A 21,320-nucleotide genomic window follows, 5' to 3' on the forward strand; every position below is an offset into this window, starting at 1 on the left:
TACTCTGCTGCTGTTCCATCTCATTTATCTCTGCTGGCTCCTTTTCTTCCAGCTCCCTGACTCTACATATTCGACATCTGCGGTGCTCTGTCCTACACACTCTTCTCTTGTCAACAGCCAGTCACTAGGCTTTAAATTTTATCTGTATTGGATGACTCACAAATCTCTCTCCAGCCATGAACTATAGACTTGATTTTTCAGTTTATAATTCAACATCTCCACTTTAATATTTAATAGGCATCTCAATCGTAACATTTCCAAAAAGTTTACTTGAGTACATTCATAATGTTGAAGTGAAAGAGGCCATAGAGAGGTGGCATTTGAAGATAGAGAAGATAAAACTAATTCCAGACACTAGCTCAGCAGTCCTCGACTTCAGAGTCTGAATGTGAGAATTCCATTATAAATGCAGATTCCTAGGTGACATGTCCAGAAGAGATTCTGCCATGGTCATTCTCGGCGGGATCTGGGAATTTGCGTCTTAATATCCCAGGTGATTCTGATGTAGAGATCTAAGCACAACACTTTGAAAACCTTTTTCCTACCTAATGGCTATGGTAGTTGCTAATACCATGGTGCCAACTTGGTTCCCATTACTCAAGGACAAAGCAGGACTAAGTCCTTTCCCATATCCGACTAGATAAAGCTGGGAAATTTTAATTGTGTTTCAATTGTACTTAAAATTAGATTTTTTTTTCACCTTTCCCTGTAGGCCAGTTTTAGCACAGGAGATTTGTTAGCTGGACTCATCTGTTCTATTTAGATAAAGTGGCTCTGGAAAAGTTTGCCATGATTGATATCATGTACAAAGAAAGATTGACGATAATTGTGTAATTTTATCAGTTCTTCATTCATTTCTCCCCTTATCGTAAATCTGCATTCTCAGATCTTCTAAGCTGGTTCTTTCTTTCTTATTGAAATTCATCTCCATCCCCCACTATTTTATCTTTTACTTACCAAATCTTGCAAGGACCTGCAAGTCTTTTTTGCATGTTAGTCTTTATTAACATGCCAGTTTCAGTAGCACTGTCATGGCAGATATAGTTTTCATGCTACTGAACATTATAGATTCCTCTTTTTGGTAGGAGGAGTCCCTCAGGTGAGAAACCCAAATTCATTCAAGCATTCAATATGCCTTTCCCAAAGCAAGGGGCCATCTTTAAATGAGGAAAATAAAATTCAACTAGGATAAAGACATGCGTCCCTTCTATTTCTTAACCCCCAGATGCACTTCAGTGAAGGGCTGAAGCAGCCCTTCAGTGCTGCTTTTCACAACGGCAGACTCGGATCTCTGAGAGGGCACAGGGGTACTTGCCTTTCAGAAGTATGGAAGCTCTTCAACATCATTTAGTAAATTACTTTTAGTAAAATACTAAATGAACACCTAATATACATCTAAAACATTTTAGAACCATTCTCCATTAATAAAATGCTGCAGGAAAAACAACATTGAAGAGCCCTGTTCTGAATTTCATAATATTGAATATGTTCCTAATGACAGCTTCATTTCCAAACCTAAGGAACTCTTATCTCACTCAGAGAAACAAAATTTACAGTTATTTCAAGGTCATCACTGTCCAGTCATCTTTGGCAAATTATGGTAGCTTGATTGCTTAAGTAAAAGCTACCATCTAGTTAGCATGGTGAGGACTGGACACATGGTGATCCGTTTCTGTTACTATTCCAGAATCCACATGAAATGTGATTGTGATTTGGATGATCTGACACCCAAAAATGATTCCCAAACTATTTCATCATGGAAGAAAGCACTTGAGCTGACTAAGAAAACCACCTGTCTTTATATCCCTAAGTGAAAGTTGAAAGCATGTTGGTAAGACAGAATTGTGGAAAATGCTAGAAATAGAGGCCGGTCATAAAAGTCTTGAAGGAGAGCAAAAGCTATAAAACTAGCAATTCCTCTACTATAAATATTCCATAAGAATTCTAGGCACCCCAGAATTCTTACAAAAAGAGGTAAGTAGTTTTCTAAGGACAGTACTTGTGCAGCTTACGGTTGCCGTAGGCACCGAGGGAGAATCTGGGCACTCAGGTTGCATGACTCTGTGGAGGGCATCACCAGATCGTGATCCGCTCACTTCACTTCCCATCTCATACGGAAGATCTGAGGTTTGCGTTTCTAACTGGTGTTTGACCTGGCAATGTTCTCTTGACTCACGTGTGTATGGTACCTCTTTTCTCCTGTGGCCAGTGACAAACAGGAGAAAGAGTTATTTAATTATTGGATATTTACCTAATAGAAGAAATAAAGGTGAATGTATTACTTCCCCTGGGCGTCCACGTTACTAAGTCACAAGGAGAGAATGGATGTTGTTGCACAACTGGAAGTTGCTACCACAATGAATATCCTCAGATTTCTGCTCTCAGCTGAAAATATTCAAGCATTTAAAAAAATTATACGAAGTTAACTATAATACAAGCAGGATAAAATAAGAATGAAACAAGAATTGTATGGAATCCAATTGATTAAAGGGAGGAAAGCTTAAATATGATCTAAATGGTTATCATTTGAGGAACAGATAGGACATCCAGGAATAGAAGCCCAACAGGTGTTAGAACTGAAGTTTAGATACAGGAGAAAATTCCTGACTAAAAGAGGTGTTAGAATGTCAGATAAATAGGACTTTTTCAAACTACGCCCACTTCTGTCACCCAAAGTCTCTAAGATGCCTCCAACAGCGAATGTGCTGTATCTGTTGGGGATAATGAAGCCAGGAGAAAAGATGGAGACCAGCTGACCTAAATCCTTCACAGGCCTTCAAGCCTTCAAAGAGGGTAATTCTCTTTGTTGGATATTTCTACTCATCTTACTGAATAAGGTCTTTGATTTTCATTTCTGCTTCTTCCCCTTTCAGGGTGCTTTTCAGGAAATGATCACTTTTTGGAAATTCATCAGAAGAAGAGCGGAAAGTCAGCATTCGTTTATCACCATGCACAAGATATTGAGAAGAGCCTGGATGTAGCTCCACAAAAGATATATAAACACAGCTACCACTCCTCTTCCAAAGCTCAGATAAGCAAACGCCACCAAATTGTTAACTCAGCATATCCTAGACCTGCGGATGACCCGTCGCTCAATCTACTGGCCGTGGCTGGCCAAGATCTTGAGGTGGAGAATCTTCCAGTCCCAGCAGCAAATGTAATTGTGGTGGTGAGTACTGCACTTGGCTGATGCTGGTGCTGATGAGTTCCTCTGTGGCTGATGCTTGAAAAAACCTAATGGTGAATAGTTGTCATTGGATCCAATGATTATTTACCTCAGCATTTGTCACTCTCTGATGTTTCTTTTCTGTTACTTGGCTATTGTCTGTGGGCTTCCTCTTGAATGTAAGCCTATGAGATAAGAAACCTTGTCTGTATCCTCTGTGCACAGCACACTGCATGGTGCAGAGTAGATGCTTCAGAAATATTTGAATAAAAAGTTGCTCTGGAAGGCCTTACAGTGACAGCTGATCATGTTCTGTACTGAGCCTCCTGCCTCTGTGATCATCTGTTCCAAGCGGATAGGCCTCAGTCTCAGCTTATGTAAATAAGTATAGTTATTGAAGACCTTCTGGTCATTTGACCGAAACTGTAAGAAATGAAGGGAGAAGGTGCTGTAGAGGGAGGGTAGTCTCTGTCATTGAAGTAAATAAGATGGTTTTCGGGTAATTGGTGGATAATATTCCCAATACCACTGAGCAAGCATCACCCTTTATCAATAAAACAATGCAATGGTCCCATTGCTCGTGTTCTTAGGTTGTGTAATCCGGGCCACAGTCCCCAATTTGTGGAGGTGTCAGAGTTTAAATGCATGCCGAGGCTGACACCCTGTTTTAGACTATTGTCCCCCTCAAGTTTAAAGTCACAATAGGAGGATCCACATTAAAACTACAAATCAGTAGTTAAATGGCTGTTATTGCGTTTCTGCCCCAAAATATAATCAAATATGTTGACTTTTAAGGCTGTGATAATTCAATGAAACTATGTTTGCATTTTGGCAACCTCTCTATGCACCAAATGTAATTAAATTTTACAAGATTTTCTTCCTTTTCTTTGTTTTTATCTACTACATATAGGACATTTTACTTGGTATTGAGAATCAAAGATCCACTCATTGGTGCTTTCAACTAGCGTACATGGAGTATTCATTATGACCCAGTCTTCACTTGGGGTATCTAGAAAAAGAGACAAATGGAATGGAGTCTCTGGTTTTGCTTGAGAAATGTCTGGGGGGACATGTCAGTAATTCAATAAAAATCATAAATTGAGACACAAGATGAGCTCTTACTAAGAGAAAATATGTGGGTCATTTGGTCTCCTGAAATACTTGAAGAAATTTTCTGCATTTACATGAGTAACAGATGTTTTGAGGGTGAGAGCCATGTACTCCATCTACTCAGTGAGGATAAATGATGTTAACGATGTCATTGTATCTGGATACGCTTGTGCGAACGCCAGGGCTCATAGGAGATACTTCCTCTAGTGACCGTCACATACCCACCATCATCAACTCTCAAAGTCGCTGTGAATTACAGTTCAAGAGGTTTGTTCTATCTTGTAATGTCATGTACTGTCTAGTTAATTTAATATTATGCAGGATAAAAGGCATCAGTGAGGAATTCTGACAGGTGGTTGTGGTTTGGAGATACCTGGAGAAGCCGTGCTTTTTCTTTTGAGAGATGATTACATGGAGGTGACAGACGATTTTGCTGCATCCGCCTCCCCTAACATCTCTTGATCTGGTCTTAACTGTGCTGTGGTGTGGCTAGCTTACAACAACGATTGCTAGTGCTAATGTTTCCTATAATCCACTTACTTATGCACAGGGTGATTTAGTAGGAAAACCAGGGCGGTGAAGTTCTTTTTAAATAACTCAATAATGTTCAGCTTACTCAAAAAGCAGAAGGTCAGCATTCGATCAAGTATCAGCTGGTTTGAAGGTTCTTTCCATCCAGAAAAGAGATTTAAGAATGGAGTGTAGATGATGAAAGGGAGGTATTCTGGCAGCTAAGTGACTTCGATGGGTAAGTGATGTGTGTTTGTGTGGCTGGGGTGTAAATGTGTTTATATATATATTTACATTTATATATTTACACACACACAGACTGTATTGCTTGAAGAATATCGCAGTGGTACCAAAGAATTATTTGGTGGCTTAAATTATACCCAGATGAGTTGTGTTAATGAATAACAGTTTCCTGGATTAGGGGAATTATTGGGATGTTTTTCAGCCAGAGTAAAAAGCCACTCCCAACTTCCAAGTTGTACGTGTAACTTTTAAGTCTTCCTAGCTCAGAGGGAGAGATTGCTTTTTTATCCTCCTGTACTTCTTTCTCTCCCTTGTTCCTGACTCCTTCAGACAATGAGTTTTAAAATGAGAAATCTGACAGTGACATGAAAGATTCCTGTGTCCTTCCTGCTTCCCTGATTCCCAATTGCCTCCACAAATCATTTTATAAAAGCATTTGTCCATGAATGAATTTTTTTTCCTTTTTCTCCTTTCTTTTATAATCAGGAAAATGTGTAGTTTATTTATTCCAAGGAGAAGACAGCACAATTAGAACGTTTATCCCAAAGAATGCTAATTATGTTCTAGAAGCTCAATTAAGAAGCTGTTATTAGGATTTCTGTACAAATGCAATATAGAAGGAATATGAATGTCCCCCCAAAAAACCAAACAACAAATGGCTTTAACCAAATGTGTGCTGGTAATTCCACAGATGTATGTCAGGCCACCAGGCCACAACACCAGGAAGGAGGTAACCCAGGGGTGTGAATGTAAATGTAGGCTGGGGGCCAGCCCAGTGGCATAGTGGTTAAGTTCACGCGCTCTGCTTTGGCGACCTGGGGTTCGCAGGTCCGGATCCTGGGCGTGGACCTACACGCCACTCATCAAGCCATGCTGTGGTGGCGTCCCACATACAAAATAGAGGAAGATGGGCACAGACGTTAGCACAGCAACAATCTTCCTCAAGCAAAAAAAAGAGGAAGATTGGCAACAGATGTTAGCTCAGGGCCAAATCTTCTTACCAAAAAAAAAGAAGAAAATGGCAGAGTGGAATCAGCTACAGGCTCTTCCAGTTCAGCAAGTTCAGCAGAGGTTGCTGAGTGGAGAATATTCTAGCCTGGGCAAAATCTGAGAAAACTGGGGACTAGGAAGGCTTTGGAATATAATGGGTGGAAAGATTATGGCTTACTCCACAGGATGGACTTGAAGGAAGGAAAATAAAAGGGAGAAAAAGAAGGAGAAGGGATAGGAAGAAGAGGAGAGAAGAGGACAAGGAGGAAGGAGAGGGGAGGGGAGGGGACAGAAGGGAGAGAAGAGAGGGAGGGAGGAAGGCAAGGAGGAGGGTTTGCTTTGGAGAAGTATTGTAAATTTTCCCAACAGAAAATTTAACTTTATGAGTTACATTTTATTGAAGTTAATGATAATGTTAATCTTCATCCTCTGAAAATACACTCATTGATTGCTAGATGTTAATGTTGGACCCAGAGGGTAAGAGGTAAAAGATCCATGATGGCCATTCCACAGATAATAAAAAATGAATTACAGTGTCAGGTTTTATTTTATTTTTAAGAAAGTCTAGAAAAAGAAATTCTGTAATCTACTTCAGAGATTTTATTAAGTTTTGCTCTTTTCTTAACCTAAATGCTTCGTGCTAAACTATGGGATCTTCTTATATAACCACCTTTCTTTTTGTCCCAACATTTGCATTCCAGAAAGCTTTGTGCTCAGGTTCTCCAGACAGTGCTGTGCTCCTGCAAACAGTCTCGAGGCACAGACTCCACTTGGGAGCGTGCGTCCTGACAGTCAGCTCGCCATCTGTTCCCTCTCCATTTCTAGCTCCTAAAGCAGCAAGGGGGATGCTGGGACGTGTTCTGGAAACACTCGAGGTCAAGCTTAGGCAACGTCCCTGTGGTCCAGCTGGGCCCCTCAGTACATCTGCTTGTTTTGGATCATTTAGACCCAACATTAGGATGACTGAAGTCTTAAGAGAACTGGGTTAATTGATTACCATACTAATTAGACGTGGAATATCCTCATATACAGAGAATAATTTAATAATACTTTTGTTTTGACTCCAAAAATAATGTACTTTCACAGAGTTTCAGAACATTTAGAAATATAGAGAAAAAAACAGGAAATAAAAATAATCCTTCACTATTACATGACAAAGTTATCTTGATATATGTATCTATATAGTCTTTTATATGTATGGGTGTGGACGATTTTTTGCAAAAATATGGAATCTCCATACATAAAGTTTTGTAGGATTTTTTATTTAGTTTATATTAAGGACACTTTTTCATGTCATTAATTATCTTTATATAGCATCATTTTTAACAGCTGCTAAAAATTCCATTGGTTAATAAATTTTACATTTTTATGTATTGAGTTATATTCCCAACACATTCAATGATTTAAGGCAGCTAATTCTGAGAAGGAGAAACAAATGTTGAATCTCTCAAATAAAATATTCTTTTCGTTGCAACTGTCTAATTAATATTATTGAGAGATTTCAGGGAGTTTATCTTACAGAGAACTACTTTCTTTATGAACCCTACTCTGTATAATTGTCTCATAGGATCTATTTTTTTCCTACTTGGCCAACTTATGTATGTTCCATAGACCTTCAGTCTTTTTTTTTTTTTTTTGTGAGGAAGATCAGCCCTGAGCTAACATCCATGCTAATCCTCCTCTTTTTGCTGAGGAAGACTGGCTCTGAGCTAACATCTATTGCCAACCTTCCTCCTTTTTTTTTCCCCAAAGCCCCAGTAGATAGTTGTATGTCATAGTTGCACATCCTTCTAGTTGCTGTATGTGGGACGTGGCCTCAGCATGGCCGGACAAGTGGTGCATTGGTTCGTGCCCGGGATCCGAACCTGAGCCGCCAGTAGTGGAGCGCGTGCACTTAACCGCTAAGCCACGGGGCTGGCCCAGACCTTCAGTCTTAAGCAAGGGAAATATTTAAAGCAGCCAAAGAAGTTAGCAGGACAGAAAAAGTGGATGTTCTGTTAAGAGCATATAAAATATTTTTTTTCAAGACTTTTCACTAAGAAAGATGGAAAGTGCTGTGTCTCTTTATGTTGGAGCCTAAAAACTCTTTTTTTCAATTCAAAATTTCCACAATAATGTAAAACAAATTGGGATCTTTTCTTTGGAGCAAATGTTTACCTGTCAGGTCTCTCTCTACAAATTGCCCTCTGGTTTTCCAGTTCTAAGAACTTCTCTCGCAGGCTCTGCGTGTGACTTTGTCCCTTTTTCTTTATCTATTTCTCTCTAATCGTAAATACTTATAAATCATGCTTAGTTTTTGGGGGGGAGGTTATTTGTTTGTTTGTTTGTTTGTTCTTACTATACAATCCTTTACTTTAAAATCTAACTGCTAGTGGATGATCCTGTCGGGCCTTCTGGGCATCTGGCCCTGCCCGTGCTCGATGGGACTGGCCCCATTTAGCAAATGCCTTAGTTTTCTCAACATGATCCCTATAACTCAGATGGGAGACACAATTTGTTCCTTTCTCTTGTTTTAGGAAAACCTAGGAGCTTAAAGTCTCTGGAAAGTTCTCTCCCTGGGCAAAGTTATGAAGCTTACTCATTGGTAACTTTACGTTTAGTAACTGAGCCCCACAGCTGCGGCTTCAGACCTCGGTAACCACACGGCCACCCAGGCATCAAAGGTTCTTCATCTTCTGTCCTTTCATCTTTTCTCTTCCCAAACCACATGTTTCCGTGAGCCAGGACTGCTCTGGCAAATCCCACTTCTAACACCGCAGTGTAAAGGGGAAATCCCTCTGTGTTTCTCCTCTACTCTCTACATTCTTGACTCTCATACTGCACTTATGGCATTTCTGGTCACCAAATGTGAAGAGAGAGCAGGTTTCCCACACCACACAGTTCTGTGACACCAGCTGCGGGTCCTACAATTTAATTCAGTTCTGACACTATATACCTGGAGACAGCATCAGATCCCGCAGGTGAAGGGCACAGGCCCACAAGACCGCCCTCATCCAGAGACCAGTCTCAAGTCCAGGTTGTTGCCTGTGCTTCTGACTCACTAGCTGTAAATCAGAGGTTCCTGCAACCCCCTTCTCAGGTTTGATAATTTGCTGGAGTGGCTCACAAAACTCAGGATAAGATTTTACTTACTAGGTTATTATAAAAAGATATGACTCAGGAGCAGGCAGATGAAAAAGATGCATAGGGCAAGGCATGTGGGAAAGGGCAAGTAGCTTCTGTGCCCTCTCCAGGAGCACCACCCTCCCAGCACCTCCACGTCTTCAGCACCCTGGGAGCTCTCTGAACCTTATTCTTTTGGGTTTGGATTTTTATGGAGACTTCATTACATAGGCATGATTGATTAAATCATTGGCCATTGGAGATTGATTCAACCTCCATCCCGTCCCCTCCCCAGAGCTGGGGGTGGAACTGAAAGTTCTGTCCCTCTAATCACTTCGTTGGTTCCCCTGACAACTTGCCTCCATCCTTAAGGGTTTTCCAAAAGTCACCTTATTAACATAAACTTAGGTGTAGTTAAAAGGGATTGTTATGAATAACAGAAAATACCCATTTCAACTTTGCGACTCTGAAGTTATTCTAGGAACTGGGAGCAAAACTAAGCAGTATAACCAAAGATGCCCCTGTAGCTCTTATTTAGGAACCTATAGGGTTTTAGGAGCTCTATGCCAGGAACTGTGAATGAAGACCAAACTATTTTTTATTATAAATCACAGTATCATATCACTGTCATATCATATCATTGTCTTTTCATAAAGAAAATTGGTCATAATCTTGCACTTTAAACATTTTCCAAATTTTGTTTTTGGAGTATGAAATTACAATCTAGCCACTGTCATATCCCAAGCAGTTTCTTTCCTCCCCTGTATGCTTTATTGGGACCATGTGAGTCCAGGAAGATAAGTCAAGAGGACATCATCAACTTCACATGCCTGCCAATTTAGCCTACGTTTTCATATGATTTAGTCTTTTACCTGAAACAATAAGTTAGCAACAGGTAACTTTATAGAAAAAAGAAGAAAAAGACCCACTTTTGAGGGATAGGCCAAGCATTCACAGACAGTTGCTACGATTGCAGGAAGAGCTGTGTTTGTGAGAGCTGTCTGCCCTCCTCTCTGGAAATGACAGCCATGTGATGCGAATCTCGAGGGAGCCTGGGAGCCTGAGAGCAGTGAGGACATGCATGGAGACAGTCGGGGCTGGGAGCCTGTCTTATGCCAAGATTTCCTGGACTGCATTTATTTATGTCATCCAAACAATTATGGTTAATATCTTGGAGTTCTGCATGTGTCTGTGTGTCTGTAGTTCAAAAGCCCCCTGATTATCTCATGATCCTGTTACTGACCTAGTGAAGCTGCATTGTTTAAGAATTTGATTGTTTTTCCTGCCCAAAAACATGGCCACTAGAATTAGGTGTTTAACCAGAACAAGTACATGTTGGTTCTTTGTGCTTTAAGCCATTAAGTTGCTTTCGCTCTTTTTTTTAGAACTGGTCTGTTTTTTAAATAACAAATATTGAGCAGCAAATAGCAAAATCTGTATTGAACAGGCCACTAGGCAAATTCTTTGAATGTAGGCTTTTAAAAATCAGCAATCATTTTTTATGGACAAAAGAATTAAAAAATTTCTTCGTGTGTGACAAGCGATGGTATCATCTATATTCTTAACTATAATTTTTAGTTATAAGATCAAATGGACAAAATCAAGTCTATGTCAAGCTGTATTATGAAAAATAGCCAAGTTACAGGCAACCAACACATTTTTGGTGAGCAGCTAGTATAAGTAAGTCATGGAGACTGGAGAAGATGTAAGTAATATCTGTAGGAACTAAGAATAAGTAGGGCAACTGGATTCTCAAACACACAAAAGTTTTGAATGGCCACCTGATCCTCGCTCCTTGAAACGTGCATTCATTCAAAATATTATTGAGTGCCTCCTGCGTGCGTCCTAGGTGGTGAAGCAGACTCCAGGATACAGGGGTATCAGGATGAACAAGGCCATTGTGGCTACGCAGCTCACATGCTGACAGGAGAAAGACAATAAAATAAGTGAACAACTGAACACAGTCATTTCAGACGGTGGTAGGTGCAGTGAAGAAGAAGGTTGAAGGTCTGTGTCAGGGAGAAAGTGGTGGGGACGATGTTGTATTGGATATTGAGGGATTCTGTGGGATGTTCAGGGATCCTTAGGGACTGAATCAAAGTGTAGCTCCTAAATGGAAGCCTTGTGGTAGAAGAGTAACTTTGGAGCCAGCAGCACTGCGTTGGAACCCCAAATCAGGTCCTTACTGAGCGTGTTTTTTTAGTGACTTCTCTGTATTTCAGTTTCGTCATTTGTAAAAAAGTGACACTAATAATACCCATCCTGTGGAATTGTTGTGGGAACTGAATGAGATAAAGCATCTTAGCATAGCAAAGATCTGACATAGTAAGATCCTGATAAAAATTGGCTGCTATTATTAGCATTCTATGGAACAGTGGAAAAGACGTCTGGGTCTTAGAACCCAGAATACTTGTATTTCTCCTGAGTCACTGGTTGGCTTATAATTATATTTTTTAAATGCTGTGAATCACGTTTCCCTCTTTCTCTTGATTGCTGAAAAGCTGAGAGCCATGTTCGTGGTCTGCCTCCATCAAATGTAGAGAACTTTACTGAAGGCCTTATTTATTTTGTGAACTAACCTCATTTTGGCTGGATGTTTTCTTTTCTTCACTCATTTTCCTTCCAGTTGAATTTCCTCATTCCTTACTTTTTATTCAATTTTATTTTGTGTTATATGCATTTTGTAAGCTGCCATAAGTCCTTTCTGTAGCATATTCTGTCTAAACAAATAGTCACAAGAACAAAATAGCCATCGGTACGGACAGGCCAAGTCTGATTGCTCCAGAGCAGGAAATCCCTTAACAGGGAGAATCTGTTTACCCATCAAGTTTGAAAAAATAAGAAAATATAGCTGCTATGAAAGAATCGTAATGTGTGTAATGATCTGTTTGGTTCACTGCTCAGCAGGCCCCACCTCAGCCCATCCCAGGGCCAGGGACCACTCTCCATCCCACCGTGAGCATTAACGACTGGGACGGATGGTTTCAGAAGGACACATCCAGTCCACATGCCTGTTCTGCCACTGACTCCCTGCGAGATCTTGGGCAAGTCAGTGAATGTTTCTGAGTCTTTGTTTCTTCATTTTAGTGGGAGTTGTCATAGCTCACCTGGCTACCTCCTCTGATTCTTCCTGGGGCCCCGGAATGTGTTCCGTAAAGCCTAACACGTCGCGATGTCAGCTGTCACTAGTGCAGTGACGGTGGTGATGATGATGATGATCAGCAGGACTGTCAATTTTGTTGCTGATCTACTCTGATCTTGGGGTAAAATCCCAGCATTGCAATGGGCTTCTTGCCTTGGTGTAGAGGTCTAGGAGGTACTTCAATCTGGAGGTTAAGCCAGCAGCACCCCCGGAGCTGCACATCACGTAGCCCACACAGCCACACGGTGGCCTCGACTGAAAACCCTGCTTATCTCCACTGCTAACAGCTGGGTCTCGTCACCGTCTTCCTTTCCTGAGTGTCTGCTTTGTTCAGCTGACTGGCTCTTCCCTTCCTCTGAGCCTGGGGACCTGCTTTCTTACTAGTTTTCTCTGAACTCGGATCTCTCCGCCAGCCCCACCTCTTTCTGCTGTCAGCTTTTTGTGTTGCCATGGGCATCTTCTGCTGAAACACCTGCCTGCTGCTCTCGGCTGCTGGAAGTCTAACCATCTTCCCATCAGCCAGGATGTGCTAACACCTGCTCCCGGACACATGCCTTCTCTTCACCTAAGATTTTCTGAGTAAAATAATATATTGTATAATATATTATATAAAATATATACTATTTAAATAATAACATATAATAAATATAATATATATTTAACATATAATGAATAAATAATAAATATATAATAAATATAATATATGTATATATAAAATAATATGATATATTAATAATATATAATAGTGTATTTATGTAATAAATATATAATATATAATAAATATAATATTTATATATAATATGTGAAAATATTAATATATAAAATAATATATTTCAGAAGTAAAATAATGTATTTATTGCCTTTAGGATCTTAACATTAGCTGTTAGATTCTGTTAGTAGCTGTTAGTGGCTTCTGTTAGAATGAATAATTTTATTTTTTTAGAGATATTATTAATCCAAATACAGAATAATTTATTGATAACCTAGTAATTTATTAATAACCTAATAAATTATTAGGTTATTCTGCAGAAAATAATAATAATTTATTAGGTAAGTTCAGGTAATAAGGGCTCCATGCACATACACACACACGCCAGGTAACTGGTTTACCTTTGTAATTATGTAGGGATGTAAATCTTCTTAATTGGTATTACACATTTCTCTATTTTAAATACACATGTAGATTTTTTTATTGTTGTTTTAAAAATCGGGTCACATTTACTCTATAACTTTTCTTAATAATGATAGGTCATGGATATATCTTGGAGTCTTTAGATATAAACTTGACTCATTTCTTGTAAATAGCCGCATAACTTTCAAGTTTATGTACCACACTTTCTTAAACTATTCCTCAGGTTCAATATCCATCCAGGTTGTCTGCAGTTTTCTTTCTGTGTGTCTATGTCTTGTATTTGCCACAATAAAGTTGCTGCAATAAACACCTTTTACATACACTCTTGGAGGATGAAGAACATATGTGTATGTGTATATGTATATATACATACTTGAGTATATGTAATATACACATATATGCATACATGTGCATGTACATATGTAATATATACATAAATATGTGTTGTTTGTTCATTTATGTATTTTATATATATGAAGGAATCCGAATTTTCAAGAGAGGGATTATTTATCCTGAGTATTTTATTAACATATTACCAAATTATCATTTTCCACACGGTTGTAGACATGCACGCCCCCGCCCCAGGAGTGTGCGGAGGTGCCTGGTTGACTCAGAGTCTCTCCAGCAGCTGTTGGTGGTGGTTCTTTTTAATTTTTGCTGACCAAGGGAGTGAAAATTATTGCAGTCAGCCCTTCATATCCGTGAGTTCCGCGTCTGCGGACTCAGTCAATGGCAGACCAAAAGGCCTGTGATGTTTGCCTCTGTCCTGAACACGTACAGACTTTTCTTCTTGTCATTATTCCCTGAACAGTGCAGTAGAACAACTACTTACATAGCATTTACGTTGTACTATGCATTACAAGTAATCTAAAGACGACTTACAGTATAGGGGAGGATGTGCGTAGGTTATACGCAAATACTACTAAGGGACTTGAGCGTCTGCAGATTTCGGTACCCGAGGGGGTCCTGGAACCAGTCCTGGCGGATGCCCAGGGTCCTGTCGTCACGTGTGCATTTCCACAACTGTGAGGAAGACGGAGTCTCTCTCTCGTGTGTCGCTTATCTTGATTCCTCTCATGCACGTTGCTTACTCTCCTCTTGTATATCAGGTTGATTATCTCATGACCACTTATAACCTCAAGTCTCCAGCGTAGAAAAGGATGACTTCCATCACGACACACTGACCATCTCCGCAGTGACACACTCTGTGCTGGTCTCGCTCTCCCTGCGTCCTGCCACCACATTGCGCGATTTTACAGACCCTGGTCTTTGTGGCATCCTAAATGCCAGTGTTTGGGAACATTTATTTTCTCTCCTTCCTCCCCCTGAACATGTCCCTTGTGTATTCTCGTGGTAAAACTCTAGCCTGGACAAATGACCCCGGTAGAATGCAGTGGAGACAGCCCCCGGAAGGAGGGAGAACAGATGGAGAGTGTGGCCTTGCACACCCAGCACGCTCCCAGGGAATCTAGCCTTTGTCAAAGGATTCCATGTTCCACGGATTCACGCGTAGTGAGAAATCCTTCCTCTCTGTTAAGGGCTTTTTCATCCATCATTTAAATTCCTTTTGCTTTGGTTTTAGAGTCAACAAAGCTGACTTCTGTTCAGGGCTGGGCCTCTCATCCTGCTTAACTTCCGGTGAACATCTCCAATAAAATGGGTTTTAAGAATCCTGGTTCCTGTGCAGTTGTTTCTCACTGTGAATGAAATCACTAGACCCCCGGATTCCCCGGCATCTTGATCAGCAGGGTTCCGTCTCACCCGGGCCGGACAAGAGGGAGCCAGTCTTGGTGCTCAGTTCCAGACCCTGGCAACCTGGTCAGCAGGCCACACTGTGGAGTCTGGCTTGTTCCAACCCCTCGAGCTCCACATTCATACAAGCACCAGTGGAGGGAGTGGTCTGACACGCCACCTGTCCCACTCAATCATTCTGCAGATAAGCCCAGAAATATGGGGCTGAAAGCTCCTCAGGGACCAAAGAATCCTGAATCAGATCATCTGAGTCTCAATTCTTCTCATGAAAACTTAGGATGTTAACATCTGCCCGGTTTCCGTCACAAGAATTTTAGTGAGGATCAAAAGAGTCAGTGTATGTGAAAACACTTTGAAATGTGCATGTTACACACAAATGTCAGGTCTCACAAAATTGTTTTCAAGTTCAGTGTTGTGTCTCTCCGGTAGGAACATCAGAATCTCTGGATGGATTGTGGCTGCCGCCATCTATCCACTTACTGCAAACAGACCCTCTACCAAACCCATTTATTCAGAGATTTCATTGTCATGCCTCTATTCTTGTCTTAAGAAGCATCAGGATGTCCCTGCCATCCTTCTTTGAAAAACACTTGAGATGGGCCATGCGTCACAGGCCAGGATCCCAACTCAGGCAGACCCTCTCCAGCATCTACACACAGAACACACCTGTCTTCATGTGCGTGGAACACGCCTGTCTTCATGTGCGTGGAACACGCCTGTCTTCATGTGTATGAGCACACCTGTCTTCATGTGCGTGGAACACGCCTGTCTTCATGTGCGTGGAACACGCCTGTCTTCATGTGCACGAACACACCTGTCTTCATGTGCGTGGAACACGCCTGTCTTCATGTGCACGAACACGCCTGTCTTCATGTGCACGAACACGCCTGTCTTCATGTGCGTGGAACACGCCTGTCTTCATGTGCGTGGAACACGCCTGTCTTCATGTGCACGAACACGCCTGTCTTCATGTGCACGAACACGCCTGTCTTCATGTGCGTGGAACACGCCTGTCTTCATGTGCACGAACACACCTGTCTTCATGAAGCCTCTTTTATGTGCCAGTATATGATCTTCGATAGACATGAGTGTGACTAATTTTACAAACATGAAATAAAAGCTGTATCTGAACCTAAGTTCCACTTACATCTGTATTTTAAATGACCTTTAAAAAAGTAAAATAGACTTTTAAAAAAAAATTCAATATCTCTCCAATTGTTTCTGTTTATGGTCTTTATGAGAAACTATATGAGTGCAGAGTTAAAAAATAAGATTATTAAATTTATTTCCATTGTTTTTTGTTCAGAAAGATGGTTTTTAAAAATAGGCTCAAAAGAGCCACTCTGAAGGTCAGTATGTCACCTCTCTAAACTCTTGTGGCCATCTCCACTGACCATCATGGTTCTCCTCTTGGGAATGAGGCCGGGCTGTGATCTGAGGTGACGAGAGATCCCTGCTCGAAAGTGTCTGCTCCAGCAGCCTTTCAGCCTCGGCCCGAACCATCAGGGCATAAGCTACTCTCGTGATGGCACTGAATTCCCAGGACATCTGGGCTGAGTGGAGTCTGAGGTCCACAACACTCAGGTGCTGGAGCCGGAGGTCCTCGGCGCTCGGGGCGCGGGAGTCTGAGGTCCACAACACTGGGGTGCAGGAGATCCCCTCATGCGATGTTTCAGGTGTTGCCCACAAAGGGTTCTTTGTGCAGCATGGCTGATTGATCCTGGCATGACTGCATGTTGCTGTTCATGAGGGGCTTGTCCTGAGGGAGCGAAGGAGTCTTCAGACCAACAGTTTCGCCCACAAAGAGGACGAGCAGTCTAGGCCTGACACAGCCGTCACGCAGAGCGAGGCCAGGCAGGGGCTGACCCGGGCGGTCAGTGCAGAGGCAGGCTGGACGCCCGGAGGCAGGAGTGAGAGTGAGGGGGTGAAGTGGGCACGGCTCTGAGGACAGACAACTCCTGGACGCTGCTTTTCCCTCAGGCTGAGTGTGCTGCTGTTCAGTTTTTTGGCAAAGTGTCCGTTAGACACAGCCATCTCGTGACTGAAGTCAGCCCACAGATGAGCCTGTTGGCCTGAGGGGTTTGAAGGGCATCGAAGGGAAGTGCATTCAAGTGGGGCCTGCAGCCCCTGGACACGGCCCACCATGGGCAGATCCCTCTGCCTAACCCTCGGGTTTCCTGCCCGGCTCCTGAAATTGTCTGAGTTTGTGCCGTTGGTTTTGGATTCCAGAGTCCCCTGAGCCTCTGTATCCCAAGTGTCACTTATATTTTTAATCTATTCCAAAATATGTTCATGTCCTTCACCAGTTTTTTTCAGGATCAAATCTGTGGATTCATGCCACTTTACGTATCCTCTGCTCAGTTAAGGCAACAACACTGTGAACACCTTGGTGCAAATGTCCCTGCTGCGTCTTTGTGACACCTGAAGCTGTGAATGCCCGAAGCACACAGTCTGAGGCCGAAATGATTGAGCCCCCTTCAGCAGGCCTTTAACTCTGCAAGTATTAGACCCGGTAGCTGTCAGGATGGCTTAAGGAAAGTGGGCTTTTTCAGAAGGTTCTCGTTCTCCTGACATTCTGATGACAGGAGGTTCTGTTGTAAATGTCCCATTTTCAGTGTCGGAAGCATCTGATGCCCCCTGTCTTTGAGGGAACAGGGCATGGAGATCAGACTTAAAGCTTTTCCCTGCTGTCCTTCCTGCTGAGCTGCTAATTTACTGAGGCTTCGTAGGAAACTTAATCATGTGATAAAGGCAAATCTAGAGAAAAAGGGTGGCAATGAAGGAATGACAAAAACAGCAATTACTAGCACTTACTGGTTTCCCAGTGACCACAAGGCCCTGTGGTAGCAGATTTCCACCCCTCCACCCCATAACTCCCTGTGGTCTTCTCATTCCCATTTTACAGGCAATTTCGTTGAGGCTCAGGGACGTCGTCACACAGAAAGTGTCTCACTTGCTTTTAGTGATGGTGTTCTCTCCACCATGTGGCTCTGCATCTCCTCTCATCTGTGGGCTTTGGTAAGGTCTGTTCTGGATGGAGATGATTGACAGCTAGCTTCCTGGGCTCCCAGCAAGAGGAGAATTGTTCCCGCAGGCAAAGTCGACGGCCTTCCATCTAGTAGACAGCAGGTCCCCTCAGGGCCTGAAAGTCATGGCCTGCATCTGGAGATAAAATCTCCTCTCTACCTCTCCCTCTCTCTGGACCAGAGGAGGATGCTTGACTCTGGGAAGTTCTGTTGTTGTATTGGTTCCTGTGGCTGCTGCAAAAAGCTACCATAAATGTACTGGTGTAGCACAGCATAGATTTACCTTGTAATTCTGAGGTCAGAAGTCCAACATCAGTCTCACTGGGCTAAAGTCAACGTGTCCACAGAACTAGCTCCTCTGGAGGCTCAGGGGAAAGACAGGGGCCCTGCCTGTCCCCGCTTCTAGAGGCCACCTGCATTCCTGGCTCCTTGCCCCCCTGTAGCAGTGGCATCCTTCTGACCTATCCATCCGTCATCACACCCTCTTCTCTCCGTGACTCCAACTCTCCTGCCCCCTTCTTGTAATAACTCTTATGATTACATTTGGCCCACCTGGAAAATCCAGGATAATCTCCCATCTCAAGATACTTAGTCACATTTGCAAAAAATCCTTTTGCCTTGTAAAGGAACATTCATAGGCTCCAGGGATCAAGACAGGGACATCTTTGGGGGCCCGTTATTCAGCCTACTACAGCCGCTGATGCTGGTGATATCTCCACTGGTAAGGACACCCACTCTGGGCAGCTCAGGACTGCCCAGCCTCTCCTGGGAGACAGCATCCAGAGTTTCCTCATGTACCTCCTCAAGCAAGCATAAGTCGCAAGGACGATTTGTGCTCCTTGCACGCAAACAGGGCTTGCAGTTAGGTAGACCTCAAGCTGGATGCAGATCCCGATATATTTTGAAAAGCCCTCAGTGCATTTTTTCTTAAGTTGGGAATTTTACACAAAAATTTGCATTTCAAGTATTTCTTTAAGAATTGGGAGATCTGGCATCACGGTGCCGTGAATCATGGCGTCCCCCTTAGACAGAATGTGTGCTCTCCCACTCACCATAGTTCCTGCCGCTGTCTGATGATGAGTTACACCTGACTTGTGTCACTCATTTATTTTAACTACTTGGACCCCGTAGTTTAAGTGTCTGGGTTTACAATCGTGATTTTAAAGCCACAGCGTTCACATGCATATTAGAGAACATTTGTTCAGTAATTTGGGTGGGGACAGTAGCTTTCTCTCTATATGCCAGCAAACTGTGTGCTCATCCCCTGGTATCCAGGCAAAGCAGAGAATGAGCCTGGTCATCCAGCATCATCATAACATTTGCAGATTGGTTGGATCTTCCCGTCTTTCTTCAGCCTCACTCTCAGCCTTTGATTCGATACCTGGGCCAAGCTTTCCCAGTCATCATCTTAATATTCATCCCTTTCACTGGAGGCAAAATTTTCTACCTGTCACTTAGGAAAGTGGCCATCCTTTCCCTCTTCCCACTCTTCCCAGCACTGTCTCATAAGTATATCAGTTCCTTAAAGCTTAAAATCTATTCTAAGTAAAGATTTTCATCATCTTTATGTCCACAGTCTCAGAGAGTGGCCAGCATATAGTGGGTGATTGATAAATATTTGCTGGATGAAAGAATAAATGATGATAATTACAATGATATTGATAACGATAGCAGACATGTATGAGAACTTAGTTATGGATGAATGTTCTATCTTTGAATGAGGTAGGAATGGTGATCCTGATAGACACCAGTTCAGTGTGAAGTCCTGCCCTCCCACAAGCCCTGGAAAGGCAACCCCATTGAGCATGTGACCCTCAGTTCCTGCCCACACCTAATGGAACCCAGAAAGATTCCTAACCAAGGCCACTCTATTCTTAGCTGACCAGGAGCCTGTGACACGGCCTGTTGTGAGGGACACTCCCAAGAAATAAGCCTCACCCTTTACAGTTTCCCTTTTGAAAACTCAGACCTAGAGAAGCAGTCTGTCTCGAGTGGGCTGTGCATGCTTGAGCAAATGGGCCATGCTAGGGATTAGGGACTGGCTCCCAGTCTGGCCACACACAAGATGATTACACAGAAATAATGCAGCTGCTGAGAGACAGAAGAGAACCTAAGTTCCTGATTTTCTGGCACCCAGTTACAGTTTAAATAAGGCTTGGCTATTTTTGGGTTGCTATGAAGTTACCATTTGTATTGTAGGGGAAGAAAACTTTTCCCTTCTTCCCTTCCAGGTTCTTTGACTGGTCTAATAATTAAATTGACATAAAACAGATTAATGGGAGAAAAACAAATTTAAGTTCATATGTACAGGATCCCATTAAAATATGAGACTCAAAGAAGTGACAAAATTTTAGACAAAGAAACAATACATTTGTGAAGAATTGAGAAGACAAAGAAGTTTGGGCTTGAAGTAGTAAATTAGTAAAGAAGTAACAAGGTTTATTTATACAGGCTTCTCGGCCCTAAATTCCCTGTCTCTGGTGGTAAGGGTGTCTTTCTTCCTCCTGCTGCAGGTTGGGTACCGTTCCCATGGGAGATTTATTTCCTGTTTTCAGGGGGACGAAGGAGGGTCACAGTGTCCTTCTGGTACCAGCTGTTTCTCAAGTAATTTTATTTCAAAATGACATATTTTGGGATGGCATATTCTGCTCCCCTTCAGTATCCTTATAGCTTTTCTCCTCTGCCTTTAACTGAGAGAGGCTATTCTTTATCATTAAAAAACTTGCCTGGAACATAGCCCTAACCAAGACCTAGCCCAAGAGCAGAATCTAATGAAAGAGGGTGGTGCAGTGGCCATGTTGCCCGAGTGAGGAATCAAGGAGTCCATGAGTTATGACGGCTCCGGGCACTGTAGACTCCCAGCGAGTCGTTCTGGACAGAATTGGGACTCAGCAGTTTTAAGCATTGAATGTTTTCCAGCATGTGAATGTTTCTGAGTCCTTCAAGCCTGAATGGAAAAAAAAATAATGAAAATACCTGGGAAATATTTCACCCTGTTATGGAGTGAGAAGAAATGATAGCTATTGGTTCATTAGAATCACTGGACTGAAAAGGATGTCAATTAAACAAAAGAAACTATTAAAATTTAATTGGGCATTTTAGCAATCACCTTGCTAACTTTGAAAAGATTGCACTCTTAGTTCTAGA

General features: G+C 42.1%; 1 protein-coding gene across 1 annotated transcript in view; it reads left to right on the forward strand.

Moving 5' to 3' along the window:
• Positions 1-2,860: 2,860 nt before the first annotated feature.
• The window catches only part of PTPRR (protein tyrosine phosphatase receptor type R), a gene marked incomplete at its 5' end in the record, with an annotated part of 201,775 nt that continues 183,315 nt past the window's right edge, over positions 2,861-21,320 (forward strand). The window contains one exon of the mRNA XM_014786722.2: positions 2,861-3,169. Within this exon, the coding sequence (XP_014642208.2) occupies positions 2,861-3,169 (309 nt within the window). The remainder of the gene's footprint in view (positions 3,170-21,320) is intronic.

Source organism: Ceratotherium simum, chromosome 17 (genome assembly GCF_057802395.1).
Source record: "Ceratotherium simum simum isolate JZ-2026a chromosome 17, ASM5780239v1, whole genome shotgun sequence".
Lineage (NCBI taxonomy): Eukaryota > Metazoa > Chordata > Mammalia > Perissodactyla > Rhinocerotidae > Ceratotherium > Ceratotherium simum.